Genomic DNA, 18,524 nt, shown 5'->3' on the forward strand with positions numbered 1-18,524 from the left:
TTCATCCAATCAGAGACAGCAAAGCAGGCAGCCCAACTCACCCAACTACTTTAGCATGCCATTCATGCCAAGGAAGGGAATCTCCAGTCTTCTAACATGGAAGTTCAATAATCAACACTACAGGGTTTTCTTTAAGACATCCAACTCTGTTCTTGCCAATATTATGTTTCTTACTTCTTAACATTATACATATATAATAGATTAAATCATTTTCATTAATATGACTTTGAAAACAATACCATATTGTGAGTACAAGCTGGAAACAATCTAATTTTTCCATGATTGAAATTAAATACCAATTCCATGTGACAATGTGAGATTCTACTAAATGCTTCACAAGTGTATAGCATGTTTATTGCAATGAAGAATCAATGACATATTTTTTAAATCACTTTGTTTAATCCCTTTAACAAAAATTTACTCAGTATTTCTAAGAAGGAATTATACTGCATGCTCTAAATGACCTTAGGTCTATAGGAGTTAAAACTAGATATAATACTGAGATAAAGCATGGAGAGAGGCAGATGTAGCAATGGAGCCTTTCATGAAGAAGACAACTTCAAAGGAGGAAGATGATGACACAGTTTGACTTTAAAAATACGAATAGGGGCAACAGTATGCAGAGAACAAAAGAGAACTCTCAGTTGTCTGGCAGCAAAGCCATATGAATTCTGGACGTGTTGGAGAGACGTTCTTAAAGGCTGGGGCCACTCTCTGAAGAACATACAGCACAATCGGTCTACAGAGGATGAATTTAATCTATTAAGCAATGGGAATCCAAAGACTTCTGAGAGGGCTTTAACAAAGGTCTACTGATGACTGTAACAAAATCATGTAGACCAGGGCAAGTTGAGACAGTCAAGAGATTCTCCCAGGGGTCTATGCATAAAAATTATGGCCATGTTACAGAAATATGAGAAAGCTCATAACTCAAATAAGGCTCAAAGATTTAAGTGTGAAATGACTTATGTATTATATTTAAGCCACTAGCAGAAAAGGCTGGAAGGGTTATTTCAGTGGCTCTCCTGATGCATTTCCAATGAAACTATTACAAAACAAATGTAAATTTGCTCCCCCTTCAAACAGTGACATTCTTTCTCTTCTCTTCTTTATAATATTGAACCTACTTATTAATATTCTGTTTCTGTTATTCTAGCACACTTTGTTTTCCCTTTTATTCATATAAATTAAATGCTTTCATCTATATATTCCTTACATTTTACAATGTACAAGTATTCATATGAACAAGTCAAATACACACATACACATTTAATATTTTCCTAACAAAATATGGGCAATTCTTTGATTATAAGTCTAGGCTGATTATTTTAAGTATGTTTTCTTTACTATACTAACAAATTGGAAAATTACAAATTAGAATTATCTATGACCTAAAATTACATAGAAAGCATGACTGGCTGTTTGAACCACTGCAATAAATATATAGATTTTGCTAAATACACAATTAAGGTTTGAGAAAAAAAATAAACAAAACTACCCTATCTTTCAACTTGCCACACCGTCTTACTTAACAGGTAGCCTGAACTTCTGGTGCACACTGACCTCACAGCAAGTGTTCAAATGAGTTGCTTACCATGAGGCCAGGAAGTTCGAATACACAAGTCAAGTGTGAACAGCCCTGGTTCTGTACTTACAGATTTGATGGCAGTCACTTTGCTTCTCAGACTTTCAGTGAGTCTGTCGTTTTCTTCTTCACAGGCATTATAGCCACTACCAGCATAGCCATAGTTCCCATAGTTGCCAGGAGGTCCTCCTTCACCTACAAGGATCAGAGGCACATGTGAAGGATTGCAAAAACAGAAGCTACTTTCGAAAGCTTAGTAGTTAAAAAAAACTGAAAAAGACCCCTGAAGGGCGTTGCAGACCATATATATATATATCTATAACAGTCACACTGCAAATCAATTTTAAAAAATCAGAACCAGAGATATAACAATTATTTTCATATCCTCTTTTAAACAAAGTATGCAGTTTCCTCAATACACATTTATTGATCACTTACTGATTGCCTAAAAGACACTGAAATAGACATTGATACACAAGAATATTTGGGAGGATTTTCCTGCACACTAGAAATACATGTTTTAATATAGGACATAAACAACAAACCATCTACCCATCAGAAAAGCTTGACTATAAGAGGAAAGGCGGGGAAGAAAATGTGGAAGGGGTTCTAAAGGCAGAAAGATGGTGTTTATTTTACTAGCAACCTTCACTTATAAGAAGCAAATGGTGGGCCAGGCATTGGTGGTGCACACCTTTAAATCCCAGCACTTGGTAGGCAGAAGCAGTTGGATCTCTGTGAGTTAGAGGCCAATCTGGTCTACATAGCAAATGCCAGGATAGACTCCAAAGCTACACAGAGAAACCCTGTCTCGAAAAACAAAGGGAAGTAGAGGGGAAACCATAAGTGAAAACCAAGGAAAGAGATGCAATGACTTGTAGAGGCCATTAGCAGAAATTTCTGAAGAATTTCACTCAGTTTTCAACATATATTCAAGAAGCTACCATGTGTCAACTCTATTTTTCTGCGATGTTTACAGAACTTGAATTCTGGTAGATGGTTTGGAAAATGCAGCACCCTATTACTCTGTCTACCACAGTACTTGACAGTCATCAGGAAAACAACAGGTACAGTGAGCATCCAGCAAATAATACATAGGTGTGTTGGGACTGAGGGTACTATTTCACCAAGTTTTTATAAACTGATGACATCATTTTCTTAGTAAAGGAAAAAAGTGGGCTACACATTGAAGAAGAATTTAGAATAAAACAAAGAAAATCATAAAGAACAGTGACTAAAACCATTCAGGATTTCTAGGAGAATAAATTGACCATGGCTGTGGCAGTACACTGTATTAGCTTCTGACTTTCCAGATATGGGACCTCTCAACAGAAGGGCTCATTGGTCTTAGTCAGGCATTGAGAAGCCTCACTGTTGGATGGACCTAGAACTGGAAATTTTAATATTGGGACTACAGAAGAACAAGACACCCCAAACTTTGAAACGGTTTGACAAGAATGCAGAATGTTTTAGAGGGACTAGATTGTCCATGGATGGAAGCACCTTCTCTAGTGACTCAAGAAGGTAGAAGAAAGGCACAGGCTATAGGCTGCCATAGGCTCAGATTGCCAATGGAGTAGCAATGGTAGGAAGAAGAATAGGAATAGCTGAGAGAGTGGGTGGCAGGAAGTCTAGTAGCTGCAGCTGAAGGATGGTTAGTGTCTGAATAAAATACTCTTTCAAAGCATGGCGCCAATTTAATTTTATTAAAGTAGCAAAACTCTTGAATCCTTACAGCTTTGACTGTATAACATCAACACTGACCTTGAGATTGAACTGTAAGAGCATAAACTAAATTTATTCATTTATCATTCTTTATCTCCATAAACACACACATACTACCACCACCCTAACCTTACTTTAAATGGATACCTATAAATTAACTGAGTAAAGAATACAATTTTAATTTACTGCTAAGCAACTTTGTCAAAAGCAGTGTGTCTCATGCTTCTATTTCCTCCCATACATAATGTGTGCTATCTATGTGTCAGACATTTCTCCTTGTACCACAAAATCCACAACAACAAAATGTTGAATATTCCAAACAGATGGGACAGTTACATACTCAAATTTCTTACCAACTACTGGCATGCTAACATTGAATTCTCAATACATGTTTTCAAACAAATTACAAGCTGTTGAACTGGGCATAATCATTTCTTCCCATTCACCAACCAAAATCACCACTTAAAATATTCTGAGCAAACTCCAACAAGATCCAAGACCTTTAGCTTGTTTTATGTGACTACGGAGCTGGGTATGACATATTGACCAGTAAGCAATTTTGGAATGGCTAAAGGTAATCACTGGATAACTCTATTAAAATTAATAGGTGTTTTATTTCTTTTGCTTTGACTTCCTGGCCAATCTTAAGTTTAGTTTGTTCTTCTCCTTCCCAATCCTCTACTCCAATGCAGAAAACTAAAACTAAAATAAAATTTCCTATCAAACTTGACTCCATTGTTGTTCTGTGAAAATTACTTACTACCATGAAGAGCTGTAGAAAAACAAGGCCTGAAGGTCATCTTCAGCCCAAGTCATTTCTGAAAAGCGCTTCTTTGAAGCATGTTCTATCAATAATCAGGGCAATTTATTTAACATCAAATTTTTACATATGATTGTTTATCATGTTCACTATTTCAAATTTAAAATTTCAGGTAAATACACATTGGTACTTTAAAAAGTCTCCTAACTTTACAGAAATGTAAGTAATAACAGACTTTAATAGTTACCCACTTCTAGACTGCACAGGCACTTTAATAAGAATCAGGAGGGGACTGCAGTCTAGTGATTCTTAGTTAATGAAAATCTATTTAATATCTTTACAATCAAAGCTATGAACCTATTGTCAAGTCCCTGCCCTGCATGTAATAAAAACAGCACAGCACAAACAACATCTCAATAGGCCAGGCCTGCTGCTAAAATGTAAACTCCTTAGACAGACAAAGATTTTCAGAGTGCCTCAGGGCCCTAGCTTCAAAGAGACCTGATGACCATAACCTCTTGTACACATCATTTGTAACTCTATTCCTGAATCTTTGTCATCTTCCCATCTGGAACCTACTTCTCCCATTCCCTCTTGTCAAAGGCACCCTTTGAGTTCCTCTGGTTCCAGAAAGTAGACAATGACCCATGTATGATTAAATCTCTACTGAATTCACTATCTGTTTAACTTAATTGATATTGGGCTGAAAAATTACCACCTTGGATCATAATTTGTCTTCTACTGCAGAAGCATTTTTTCCCCTGCTCTTCAGTTACATTGGACACTTTGGGAAGTACACCCTGGGTCACAAATGGTCACCCACAAAAGCTTATGTTGCAATAAATGTTGCCATTAGTGATGAAAGAATTCAGGCATATAAGACTAATCTTGTTTGAAATTAGTTCTTTAGGCTATTTGACATGGACTACTTTCTTCCAGTACTTGCAAGCTTTCAAGAAGCTCAATTTATAAATTCTTTCACATGCAACTATTCATCGATATCTTCCTAAGTCTATATTACTATTGCCTTTCACTGCCATTATTTTTCTATGGTTTTAAATTACCCACTCTCTACTCCTATAACCAACCTTATTAAAAATACCAGTATCTCTCTGAACTGTCACGAGTATTGTATTACTTCTCAAGACAATCAAAATTCATACCAAGCAGTGAGTTCTGGGCTGCAAAATAGCCTTTATTTATTTTCCTTGGCTAGTTTTAAGTGTTTGTTCATTGACTGGCTTTAAACACCTAAAACTTTTCTTAAACACTTTTTTTTGTTTTGTACAATTTTCCAACTTATGACAGAATGGTAACATCCTATTCAATGTTCCATTCATTTTTTCCCCCAAGCATGCTGTCCTTCTTAAAAACAACAAAAACCATGTTAATAGAGGAGGTCAGAACCAGAAAATGCTATTCTGATTATTTTGTTATTACTTCTCCTGATCCATAAAGGCAAGAACAAGTGTTAAGTCATCAAAACTTACCACCGTCTATTGCCTTAACAGAGGGACAAGGTCTAGGTCAGAAATATTCCGGGCCAATCGCCTTTGACCCAGACCTTGACAACAGGCACTTTGATAATAATGACGTGTAAATTTACCTTTGTCACTCGCTGCAATCATACTAAGATACCATCATTAGTGAGCTGGGGCGTTAACATCCCCTCTCCAAATGTCATTTCGAAGAAAAGTAAGTTCCAGAATGGGTAAAGAAAAGGGACCAGAACTAGGAAGGAAACACAGCTACTTCCCAAACCAGCAGATAAAGCAAGAAAAACCTAGACTACCAATACTTCGCCACTCTGTGAAACTTACCATAAAACTTTCCTCTAAACTAAACTGCTCAGAATTGGGACAAATGATGCGCTTCCACTGGGCACCTCCTTCAAAGAACCCACACAGCTCGCCTTCCAACCCCAGAGTCATTGACAGAAGGCCGGCAGAGTTCCTCCCTCGCCCCTGCTCCCGGATCCACAGGTCCCAGGCTGCCCAAACTTCGAACCTCAGTCCTGTTCTTACCCAGGCCTGCACGCCTCATCCTGCCGGGAGGGGGAAAGGCGGGCGAGGAGGAGTGGGTAGGAAAGGGCCAGGGTCGCCGGACCGCGGCTTCAGTCCCAGGGCCTCTTAGAGAACCAACTTTTTGCCTCTGAGCGCCACGACATCAGTGAAGTCTAAACACCGCGCTGGTTTATGTCGTCACCCGCATACTTATAGGCGGTCTGCAATGAGGTTTAGTGCAGACCGCCTATAAGTATGCGGGTGACGACATAAACCAGCGCGGTGTTTAGACTTCACTGATGTCGTGGCGCTCAGAGGCAAAAAGTTGGTTCTCTAAGAGGCCCTGGGACTGAAGCCGCGGTCCGGCGACCCTGGCCCTTTCCTACCCACTCCTCCTCGCCCGCCTTTCCCCCTCCCGGCAGGATGAGGCGTGCAGGCCTGGGTAAGAACAGGACTGAGGTTCGAAGTTTGGGCAGCCTGGGACCTGTGGATCCGGGAGCAGGGGCGAGGGAGGAACTCTGCCGGCCTTCTGTCAATGACTCTGGGGTTGGAAGGCGAGCTGTGTGGGTTCTTTGAAGGAGGTGCCCAGTGGAAGCGCATCATTTGTCCCAATTCTGAGCAGTTTAGTTTAGAGGAAAGTTTTATGGTAAGTTTCACAGAGTGGCGAAGTATTGGTAGTCTAGGTTTTTCTTGCTTTATCTGCTGGTTTGGGAAGTAGCTGTGTTTCCTTCCTAGTTCTGGTCCCTTTTCTTTACCCATTCTGGAACTTACTTTTCTTCGAAATGACATTTGGAGAGGGGATGTTAACGCCCCAGCTCACTAATGATGGTATCTTAGTATGATTGCAGCGAGTGACAAAGGTAAATTTACACGTCATTATTATCAAAGTGCCTGTTGTCAAGGTCTGGGTCAAAGGCGATTGGCCCGGAATATTTCTGACCTAGACCTTGTCCCTCTGTTAAGGCAATAGACGGTGGTAAGTTTTGATGACTTAACACTTGTTCTTGCCTTTATGGATCAGGAGAAGTAATAACAAAATAATCAGAATAGCATTTTCTGGTTCTGACCTCCTCTATTAACATGGTTTTTGTTGTTTTTAAGAAGGACAGCATGCTTGGGGGAAAAAATGAATGGAACATTGAATAGGATGTTACCATTCTGTCATAAGTTGGAAAATTGTACAAAACAAAAAAAAGTGTTTAAGAAAAGTTTTAGGTGTTTAAAGCCAGTCAATGAACAAACACTTAAAACTAGCCAAGGAAAATAAATAAAGGCTATTTTGCAGCCCAGAACTCACTGCTTGGTATGAATTTTGATTGTCTTGAGAAGTAATACAATACTCGTGACAGTTCAGAGAGATACTGGTATTTTTAATAAGGTTGGTTATAGGAGTAGAGAGTGGGTAATTTAAAACCATAGAAAAATAATGGCAGTGAAAGGCAATAGTAATATAGACTTAGGAAGATATCGATGAATAGTTGCATGTGAAAGAATTTATAAATTGAGCTTCTTGAAAGCTTGCAAGTACTGGAAGAAAGTAGTCCATGTCAAATAGCCTAAAGAACTAATTTCAAACAAGATTAGTCTTATATGCCTGAATTCTTTCATCACTAATGGCAACATTTATTGCAACATAAGCTTTTGTGGGTGACCATTTGTGACCCAGGGTGTACTTCCCAAAGTGTCCAATGTAACTGAAGAGCAGGGGAAAAAATGCTTCTGCAGTAGAAGACAAATTATGATCCAAGGTGGTAATTTTTCAGCCCAATATCAATTAAGTTAAACAGATAGTGAATTCAGTAGAGATTTAATCATACATGGGTCATTGTCTACTTTCTGGAACCAGAGGAACTCAAAGGGTGCCTTTGACAAGAGGGAATGGGAGAAGTAGGTTCCAGATGGGAAGATGACAAAGATTCAGGAATAGAGTTACAAATGATGTGTACAAGAGGTTATGGTCATCAGGTCTCTTTGAAGCTAGGGCCCTGAGGCACTCTGAAAATCTTTGTCTGTCTAAGGAGTTTACATTTTAGCAGCAGGCCTGGCCTATTGAGATGTTGTTTGTGCTGTGCTGTTTTTATTACATGCAGGGCAGGGACTTGACAATAGGTTCATAGCTTTGATTGTAAAGATATTAAATAGATTTTCATTAACTAAGAATCACTAGACTGCAGTCCCCTCCTGATTCTTATTAAAGTGCCTGTGCAGTCTAGAAGTGGGTAACTATTAAAGTCTGTTATTACTTACATTTCTGTAAAGTTAGGAGACTTTTTAAAGTACCAATGTGTATTTACCTGAAATTTTAAATTTGAAATAGTGAACATGATAAACAATCATATGTAAAAATTTGATGTTAAATAAATTGCCCTGATTATTGATAGAACATGCTTCAAAGAAGCGCTTTTCAGAAATGACTTGGGCTGAAGATGACCTTCAGGCCTTGTTTTTCTACAGCTCTTCATGGTAGTAAGTAATTTTCACAGAACAACAATGGAGTCAAGTTTGATAGGAAATTTTATTTTAGTTTTAGTTTTCTGCATTGGAGTAGAGGATTGGGAAGGAGAAGAACAAACTAAACTTAAGATTGGCCAGGAAGTCAAAGCAAAAGAAATAAAACACCTATTAATTTTAATAGAGTTATCCAGTGATTACCTTTAGCCATTCCAAAATTGCTTACTGGTCAATATGTCATACCCAGCTCCGTAGTCACATAAAACAAGCTAAAGGTCTTGGATCTTGTTGGAGTTTGCTCAGAATATTTTAAGTGGTGATTTTGGTTGGTGAATGGGAAGAAATGATTATGCCCAGTTCAACAGCTTGTAATTTGTTTGAAAACATGTATTGAGAATTCAATGTTAGCATGCCAGTAGTTGGTAAGAAATTTGAGTATGTAACTGTCCCATCTGTTTGGAATATTCAACATTTTGTTGTTGTGGATTTTGTGGTACAAGGAGAAATGTCTGACACATAGATAGCACACATTATGTATGGGAGGAAATAGAAGCATGAGACACACTGCTTTTGACAAAGTTGCTTAGCAGTAAATTAAAATTGTATTCTTTACTCAGTTAATTTATAGGTATCCATTTAAAGTAAGGTTAGGGTGGTGGTAGTATGTGTGTGTTTATGGAGATAAAGAATGATAAATGAATAAATTTAGTTTATGCTCTTACAGTTCAATCTCAAGGTCAGTGTTGATGTTATACAGTCAAAGCTGTAAGGATTCAAGAGTTTTGCTACTTTAATAAAATTAAATTGGCGCCATGCTTTGAAAGAGTATTTTATTCAGACACTAACCATCCTTCAGCTGCAGCTACTAGACTTCCTGCCACCCACTCTCTCAGCTATTCCTATTCTTCTTCCTACCATTGCTACTCCATTGGCAATCTGAGCCTATGGCAGCCTATAGCCTGTGCCTTTCTTCTACCTTCTTGAGTCACTAGAGAAGGTGCTTCCATCCATGGACAATCTAGTCCCTCTAAAACATTCTGCATTCTTGTCAAACCGTTTCAAAGTTTGGGGTGTCTTGTTCTTCTGTAGTCCCAATATTAAAATTTCCAGTTCTAGGTCCATCCAACAGTGAGGCTTCTCAATGCCTGACTAAGACCAATGAGCCCTTCTGTTGAGAGGTCCCATATCTGGAAAGTCAGAAGCTAATACAGTGTACTGCCACAGCCATGGTCAATTTATTCTCCTAGAAATCCTGAATGGTTTTAGTCACTGTTCTTTATGATTTTCTTTGTTTTATTCTAAATTCTTCTTCAATGTGTAGCCCACTTTTTTCCTTTACTAAGAAAATGATGTCATCAGTTTATAAAAACTTGGTGAAATAGTACCCTCAGTCCCAACACACCTATGTATTATTTGCTGGATGCTCACTGTACCTGTTGTTTTCCTGATGACTGTCAAGTACTGTGGTAGACAGAGTAATAGGGTGCTGCATTTTCCAAACCATCTACCAGAATTCAAGTTCTGTAAACATCGCAGAAAAATAGAGTTGACACATGGTAGCTTCTTGAATATATGTTGAAAACTGAGTGAAATTCTTCAGAAATTTCTGCTAATGGCCTCTACAAGTCATTGCATCTCTTTCCTTGGTTTTCACTTATGGTTTCCCCTCTACTTCCCTTTGTTTTTCGAGACAGGGTTTCTCTGTGTAGCTTTGGAGTCTATCCTGGCATTTGCTATGTAGACCAGATTGGCCTCTAACTCACAGAGATCCAACTGCTTCTGCCTACCAAGTGCTGGGATTTAAAGGTGTGCACCACCAATGCCTGGCCCACCATTTGCTTCTTATAAGTGAAGGTTGCTAGTAAAATAAACACCATCTTTCTGCCTTTAGAACCCCTTCCACATTTTCTTCCCCGCCTTTCCTCTTATAGTCAAGCTTTTCTGATGGGTAGATGGTTTGTTGTTTATGTCCTATATTAAAACATGTATTTCTAGTGTGCAGGAAAATCCTCCCAAATATTCTTGTGTATCAATGTCTATTTCAGTGTCTTTTAGGCAATCAGTAAGTGATCAATAAATGTGTATTGAGGAAACTGCATACTTTGTTTAAAAGAGGATATGAAAATAATTGTTATATCTCTGGTTCTGATTTTTTAAAATTGATTTGCAGTGTGACTGTTATAGATATATATATATATGGTCTGCAACGCCCTTCAGGGGTCTTTTTCAGTTTTTTTTAACTACTAAGCTTTCGAAAGTAGCTTCTGTTTTTGCAATCCTTCACATGTGCCTCTGATCCTTGTAGGTGAAGGAGGACCTCCTGGCAACTATGGGAACTATGGCTATGCTGGTAGTGGCTATAATGCCTGTGAAGAAGAAAACGACAGACTCACTGAAAGTCTGAGAAGCAAAGTGACTGCCATCAAATCTGTAAGTACAGAACCAGGGCTGTTCACACTTGACTTGTGTATTCGAACTTCCTGGCCTCATGGTAAGCAACTCATTTGAACACTTGCTGTGAGGTCAGTGTGCACCAGAAGTTCAGGCTACCTGTTAAGTAAGACGGTGTGGCAAGTTGAAAGATAGGGTAGTTTTGTTTATTTTTTTTCTCAAACCTTAATTGTGTATTTAGCAAAATCTATATATTTATTGCAGTGGTTCAAACAGCCAGTCATGCTTTCTATGTAATTTTAGGTCATAGATAATTCTAATTTGTAATTTTCCAATTTGTTAGTATAGTAAAGAAAACATACTTAAAATAATCAGCCTAGACTTATAATCAAAGAATTGCCCATATTTTGTTAGGAAAATATTAAATGTGTATGTGTGTATTTGACTTGTTCATATGAATACTTGTACATTGTAAAATGTAAGGAATATATAGATGAAAGCATTTAATTTATATGAATAAAAGGGAAAACAAAGTGTGCTAGAATAACAGAAACAGAATATTAATAAGTAGGTTCAATATTATAAAGAAGAGAAGAGAAAGAATGTCACTGTTTGAAGGGGGAGCAAATTTACATTTGTTTTGTAATAGTTTCATTGGAAATGCATCAGGAGAGCCACTGAAATAACCCTTCCAGCCTTTTCTGCTAGTGGCTTAAATATAATACATAAGTCATTTCACACTTAAATCTTTGAGCCTTATTTGAGTTATGAGCTTTCTCATATTTCTGTAACATGGCCATAATTTTTATGCATAGACCCCTGGGAGAATCTCTTGACTGTCTCAACTTGCCCTGGTCTACATGATTTTGTTACAGTCATCAGTAGACCTTTGTTAAAGCCCTCTCAGAAGTCTTTGGATTCCCATTGCTTAATAGATTAAATTCATCCTCTGTAGACCGATTGTGCTGTATGTTCTTCAGAGAGTGGCCCCAGCCTTTAAGAACGTCTCTCCAACACGTCCAGAATTCATATGGCTTTGCTGCCAGACAACTGAGAGTTCTCTTTTGTTCTCTGCATACTGTTGCCCCTATTCGTATTTTTAAAGTCAAACTGTGTCATCATCTTCCTCCTTTGAAGTTGTCTTCTTCATGAAAGGCTCCATTGCTACATCTGCCTCTCTCCATGCTTTATCTCAGTATTATATCTAGTTTTAACTCCTATAGACCTAAGGTCATTTAGAGCATGCAGTATAATTCCTTCTTAGAAATACTGAGTAAATTTTTGTTAAAGGGATTAAACAAAGTGATTTAAAAAATATGTCATTGATTCTTCATTGCAATAAACATGCTATACACTTGTGAAGCATTTAGTAGAATCTCACATTGTCACATGGAATTGGTATTTAATTTCAATCATGGAAAAATTAGATTGTTTCCAGCTTGTACTCACAATATGGTATTGTTTTCAAAGTCATATTAATGAAAATGATTTAATCTATTATATATGTATAATGTTAAGAAGTAAGAAACATAATATTGGCAAGAACAGAGTTGGATGTCTTAAAGAAAACCCTGTAGTGTTGATTATTGAACTTCCATGTTAGAAGACTGGAGATTCCCTTCCTTGGCATGAATGGCATGCTAAAGTAGTTGGGTGAGTTGGGCTGCCTGCTTTGCTGTCTCTGATTGGATGAATTTGGAGGAAAGGCTTATCTGATCTCCATAATTTTAGTATAATTCCATATATGGATTTCACACAGATTAAAATGAGAACATTTACAGTTGTTCACAAAGAGCTTCAGTAATTAATTGTATTTATTTAAGCTTCTTAGAAGGAAAACCTCTGATGAATTTGTTGTAGAAGGTATGAGGTATAATTTTGCATAGCAGCTATAATTATACTGTTTTACACACTCAAATTCTTTCTATATAATTTTAGGTTATAGGTAACATTAACTTTAAGGGTTTTTCCAATTTATTATTATATTGAAGCAGAAGTCTTTAATGAATGTAGACTTATAGTCAAATAAATGTCATATTTTCTTAGGAGAATACTAAATAAATATGTCTGTGGTAGAACTGGTCATGTTGAGTAGTCATGTTTACTAAAATATAAGAAAGGAATACTTTTATATGACTGAAAAAAGCAAAAACGTGGCATAAAGTATGCTAGAATAAAGGAGGGAGGTGGAGAATATTAGCACAGAGATTGGATAATAGGAAGAGAGAAGAGAATATGTTCATTGTTGGAGGAGAAAAATTTTAAGGTTATTTTCCAATAACTTCACTGGACAAAGTGTCAGAAGAGAGTGTATATTTCTAGAACACAGTTTCATCTGAGAAGTTAAATGTGCTTAGCATGGCATTGTTGCTTTTAGTTTATCACTTTTGAATGCCTCCCTGTAAGTAGTAATGTGTGTGCTTCCTTCTTAGCTTTCCATTGAAATAGGCCATGAAGTTAAAAATCAAAACAAACTACTAGCTGAAATGGTAAGACATTACAATTTAACTAAGAAATTACAACTAATGTTTTCAAGTTTAGTGTGTTGACCAGGTGTAAGGAATTACATTTTTAAAAGCATCTTTTTTGTTAACAACTGTATAAAGTTATAATTTATCTGCTGTCTAATCCTTTTTAAAAATAATCTTTTAATACATTCTTCAAGAATTTCCTATGATGTATTTTGAGTATATTCAACTCTCCTGGCTCTTCCTCTTACCTCGCTCCCCACCCCCATTCTTCATTTTTATCCTGTTAAAACAGAGCCTGACATTGTAAATCTTAATGGATTCACTCCATTTTTAGCTAATTAGTTTATAATTTCTATCAAATGTATTTTTGCATTGTTCTTGTCTAAAATGTAAATAAGAAGTAAAGATTGAAGCCAATGTATTTTAATCCTGGGTATAAAGCACTGTTAAAGACTGAAGGCTAATGGCTATTTTGAGTGGTCTTAGAAATCATAATGGGTAGACCACTAATAATTTATTAACTAGGCAATCAAAAAGCACTTTATCTGCAGCCAACTAAATGCTTTTCAGTTAACAGATGCATACTCCTTTAGCTCTGGTTCCTAAGAATTACCGCTGAGCAAATCCCTCAGATTTGCATAGACGTGGTCCCTTTATTTCTAGTGGAAACAAGCTCAACAGCACGCACCTTTTCTTCTCAGAGCCGCCTTCCAATCACTAATGCTAACTTTGGATACCCGGCTTTTCTAGACGCCCCCCTTTGTTTCCTCACACACATTCAAAAACAACCATGTAAAACCAAGTACAGTATTGAGAGCAGTGGTCTTTGAAGATGGATCTTCCGGTTTCTCCTTTAAATAAGCTCATTCAAAATCTCCTGGAGAGGAGCCCAGGCATATGTAGTTTGTGAAAAGCGTCCAGGTGGTTCCAGTGCACGGACTCCCATGAAGAAGTAGGGGTTTCAAAGCGGGACCTATGTGGAGACTCAGCTCCGCAGAGCCTCATTGAGTGGTCCCTTCTCATCTCAGGGTACTGCGATTCTAATGCAAGGGCATGATTTCTAACCTGGGCTAGTCTACTCATCTTAATGGCTTCTCTGGCTCTATTTGAATTTGGCATTTTTCATGTATGTATTTAAATCCTCTCCACTTATTGCTACATCAACTTTTATTTTCTCTTAACTTGTAGTAAATTTCTCTGTATTTCAAAGTCATTTGTCTAAACAAAAGGCTCTACCGTTTCTGTGCTAACAATATTAAATTTTAGCTGAAGTCCTAGTATCTGAACACTTACACATTTGACCTTGGGAAAATAGTTCCATACAGAGAGCAGACAAAGACATGCTGTATAGCACATAAATGACTTGCCTTTATTGTTAATGGCTTTTTATCTATATAATTGAAATAAGGACCCAAATCGTTTGAGTTTTTTTTTAATTACGCTCAGGAACTGAAAGAAATGCTTATTGGATAATGAAAGAGCCACTGAGAAAACTGCTGTATTTTGCATGGAGTAATCAGGTTGATTTCCCAAGCTAGTAAATAGATACTTGAATTGATTAAACATACAAATTATCTTTAAAATACATACTAATATCCATATGTAAATTGCTTGAATGAGCATGTGTAGAATATTAGAATTTATTTTGTTTTTGTTACTCTCACAGGATTCACAGTTTGATTCTACAACTGGATTTCTAGGTAAAACCATGGGAAGACTGAAGATTTTGTCCAGAGGAAGCCAAACAAAATTGCTATGCTATATGATGTTGTTTTCATTGTTTGTCTTTTTTGTCATTTACTGGATTATTAAACTGAGGTGATTTGCAAGTTAGTGTGGTCTTGGAATCTGTTGCAGTTAATGTCTTGGGGTTCCACTTTGATAGCCAGCATCCCAACATTCTTAATGACCTTTTTCATTGAAGATTACTGGAGCTTTCCTCTTTCAGAAATCATACTATACCATATAATGTTTTTTGACTACTGTTCCCTATTGACTCATTTTGATCCCTGTTTTCAGGGGTATTGAAGTAGCCTGAAGTCATTGTGACTGTACCAATGTTTTCCAGTCAGATTGAATACCAATATCATACTCTGTTGTTATGTAAGTAATTTTCTGAAGCAAGTGGGAGAGCAATAGCATGCTAGAGGACCTGACTTCAACTTTTGTGGTGGTTGTTGGATAGTAGTGGAATGTTCTCTTTCTTTTGCTTGAGGTCATCATTGGGATGTTGGGCTTTCCCTTACTTGTTACCATATAGGTACGAAGTTCCTTTTCCCTATGATTTTTTTTAATAAGTTTGTTCATGTGAATCCTTCGTATAAAGACTTCCTTGAGTAAAGCTGTTGACATATTTCTATGGGAGCCTACTATATATACATGTGTATCAACTTAGGTATTTTTTTATTTTAATGATAAATTCCATTGACCTGCTTTAGAATAGTTTTCTGGTGTCTAGCTGCTTAGGTGGAACATTTGATGATTATTTGTGTCAGAATAATGTGAAGCTCAGTGATTGTTAAACCCTGTGTAGAAATGAAATGTTCAGGAAAATCAATCGCCTTTGTTTTCCCATGTGCTCAAACAGGGACTGAAAATATGCAGGCATCGAATCCAGACTTCAGAGGATTGTTGTTCTGCTCCATTTTACTTGCTTACAGAAATCAAAACGCAAGGTGGATTTAAGTAAAAAATAAATATTCAAATATTATAAACCATTCTGTATTGCTCCTACTTTAGACATTTGCCTATTTCTAAGTTCAAATAAACTTTTATGAAAATATATTTGTGGCTCCTTAAGTGTCTTATATTATTGACACAGAATCTAAGAAATATCCCCCCAAAGCTCAGATTCCAAACAAAATCAATCAAAATGAACATCCTTATTAAATCAGAACAAGTAATCAAATTTTGACTAACTTCAAAATCTTTTAATTCTATTTTTACTCACAAGTCTATGCCTCTGGGCTTGAATGAGTTTTCAATTCTTTTTGCTCATGTGTGGTTTGTCACTTGAGTTCCAAACACTAAACTTGCGTTCAGTTAGGTGACATAAAGAGACAGGGCAGAGGGGGAGGGAAGAAATGCTAGTGTGATTTAGATGTTGTGCCTTCCAGTCACCACACCTTCTCCATTTGTTTGAGGCTTGTAGCCTCTATTTGTTCATAAGGACTGTGAGATATCCCTAAGACAGCAGAGAGGAAAGCTCCTGACTCACCAGAGGAAGTGCTATTCATGTCCACACTCAATAACTGTTCATTATTTTCAAAGTAAAGCTTCAGGTCTTGAGATGATGATACAGCCTCCAAGCAGATACTTTTATTAGGCAGTCAGAGTGTGACTCATTGATTCAAGAGATTTTTAACTGCCCTCTGCCAATTGCTTGACATTAGAGCTTAGTACTTAGAAGTCACCATCAGTAACTTAAGTTGTAGTTGGGATTTTCCAAATGGAAACATCAAGAGTATGTAGGATATGGTAGAAACACTTCTACAGCATCGTCAATATCACATTTTTATTTTTGTGGAGAACTAAGCCTGATATTACCTATTAGTCCTATATGGACTGTGTGCTGAGAAGTCTGCAGGCAGGGATTCTTCTGGAAGTACTCGCCCCTACTGCTCCACTCAGGATCCTTGGCCAATATTGTTTGGAAAAATTTAAGAAAAAATATTCTTGTGAATCAGTTTTGGGGAAAATGTAAAATAAGAAAAGGTCCTGTTAATAATAGCTTACATGCTCGTTGCTAATTCTCTAAAAGATGTGTGGTATTTTTAGAGACTATGACTGTAATCATAGGTTTGATAAACTTCATATAATCATCTTTATTTGAATGGCCTGAGACTACTCGGTGTCTGCATGGTGTATCAGACAGTAGATACCACTATGTTACATGGCAAAACAATTCAGAAAGCAACTTGTAAAAATCTCAAATGTCCATGTTTTTCCTAAAACTTAATTTAATTCACTAGATGTTGTTATTTAGAAATGTAGCAAACATTTGCAAATAATAGAAAGTTCAATTTATTCTTATGGATATAAGAGGCCTCTCTGAGTAGGAAGAGATGAACTACATATGTTATTTGTGACATTTAATTTATACATATCTTGAATAGTGTTTGCTCAGAGAATCATTTACATCTGATATGATATTTTGAGGCCGAGCTAGAAGCTTATAGTGGAGAGCCCTGGCACCCACATCCATGCAAACCTTCCAGCTCTATAAAATTGGCTTTCCCATATTAGGTTTACTTAGTGAGGAAGCAAAAATAATGCTTGATAATTGGAGCTCAGTCATCAGACTGTATTGATGGATAAATTTACTGGCACACAGAACTGCTTCAGAGCTAAACTCTGGCTACACCCTCCTTATTTCAAGCTGATAACCCATTCGCCTCACTGTGTTTGTGAAACAGGAATCAACATCACATACAGAAGTGGTGTGCTCTGGAGCTTTCTGTGACAACTGGGTGGAATCCCATTGGCAAGAGTCTCAACTAGGCACTTGGCAGGTGTTCTTTGTTGAAGGTTCTTGGGATCTGATCTGTCTCACCATCTCATATGTGCTGATGGATTTTGGCTTTCTCCTCCCACTGGCCTCCCAATAGCAAAAATACCTCTTTTCTAGGAATTTTCTGGACTTTTACATCATCAGCAATCTAATGGAATTGTGTTTTAATCTCTAGCCAGTTTTGACTTAATAGAGTGAGAACAAACCTTTCAACATTCTAGAAACAAATGTTTAATGTGAGAGCAATAGAAAGTTGCTGAATTGTGCAGTGCCAACCTACCAACCTTTGTTTAATCTTCAATATGATTAGAAAATTAGAAATACGAACAAGATGCCTTTAACTGAACAAGTCAAAGATGGTAGATCTGACTTTTAAAATTAATGTTAATTCTAACCCTTGAAACTAAAGTATAACTAAAAATATAGCCACATTTGTATTTTAAGGGTCTGTATTCTACAGATTTTATGACACACAAAACATTGCTTTCAATGAATTTAGTCACCTTTGCAGACCTCAACAAGTGTCAGTACTATACAATTGTACATAGCTGGAATTTGCAGATTTCAATTAATGCTATGCTTCTCCAAGTATCTATTCCTGTAATATGGCTCATAGGAATGTACAGCT

The 18,524-nt window shown here is 37.0% G+C and overlaps 1 protein-coding gene across 1 annotated transcript; it reads left to right on the forward strand.

Annotated features, from left to right (window-relative positions):
• Positions 1-6,341: 6,341 nt before the first annotated feature.
• LOC113832635 (BET1 homolog) lies at positions 6,342-16,101 on the forward strand. Its single transcript, XM_027389854.1, has 4 exons — positions 6,342-6,515; positions 10,830-10,954; positions 13,348-13,404; positions 15,053-16,101. Exons 1-4 carry the CDS (start codon positions 6,497-6,499, stop codon positions 15,206-15,208), a joined length of 357 nt encoding a protein of 118 aa, XP_027245655.1. The 5' UTR covers positions 6,342-6,496; the 3' UTR covers positions 15,209-16,101.
• The last annotated feature ends 2,423 nt before the right edge of the window (positions 16,102-18,524 follow it).

The sequence above is a fragment of the Cricetulus griseus genome, assembly GCF_003668045.3.
Source record: "Cricetulus griseus strain 17A/GY chromosome 1 unlocalized genomic scaffold, alternate assembly CriGri-PICRH-1.0 chr1_0, whole genome shotgun sequence".
Classification (NCBI taxonomy): domain Eukaryota; kingdom Metazoa; phylum Chordata; class Mammalia; order Rodentia; family Cricetidae; genus Cricetulus; species Cricetulus griseus.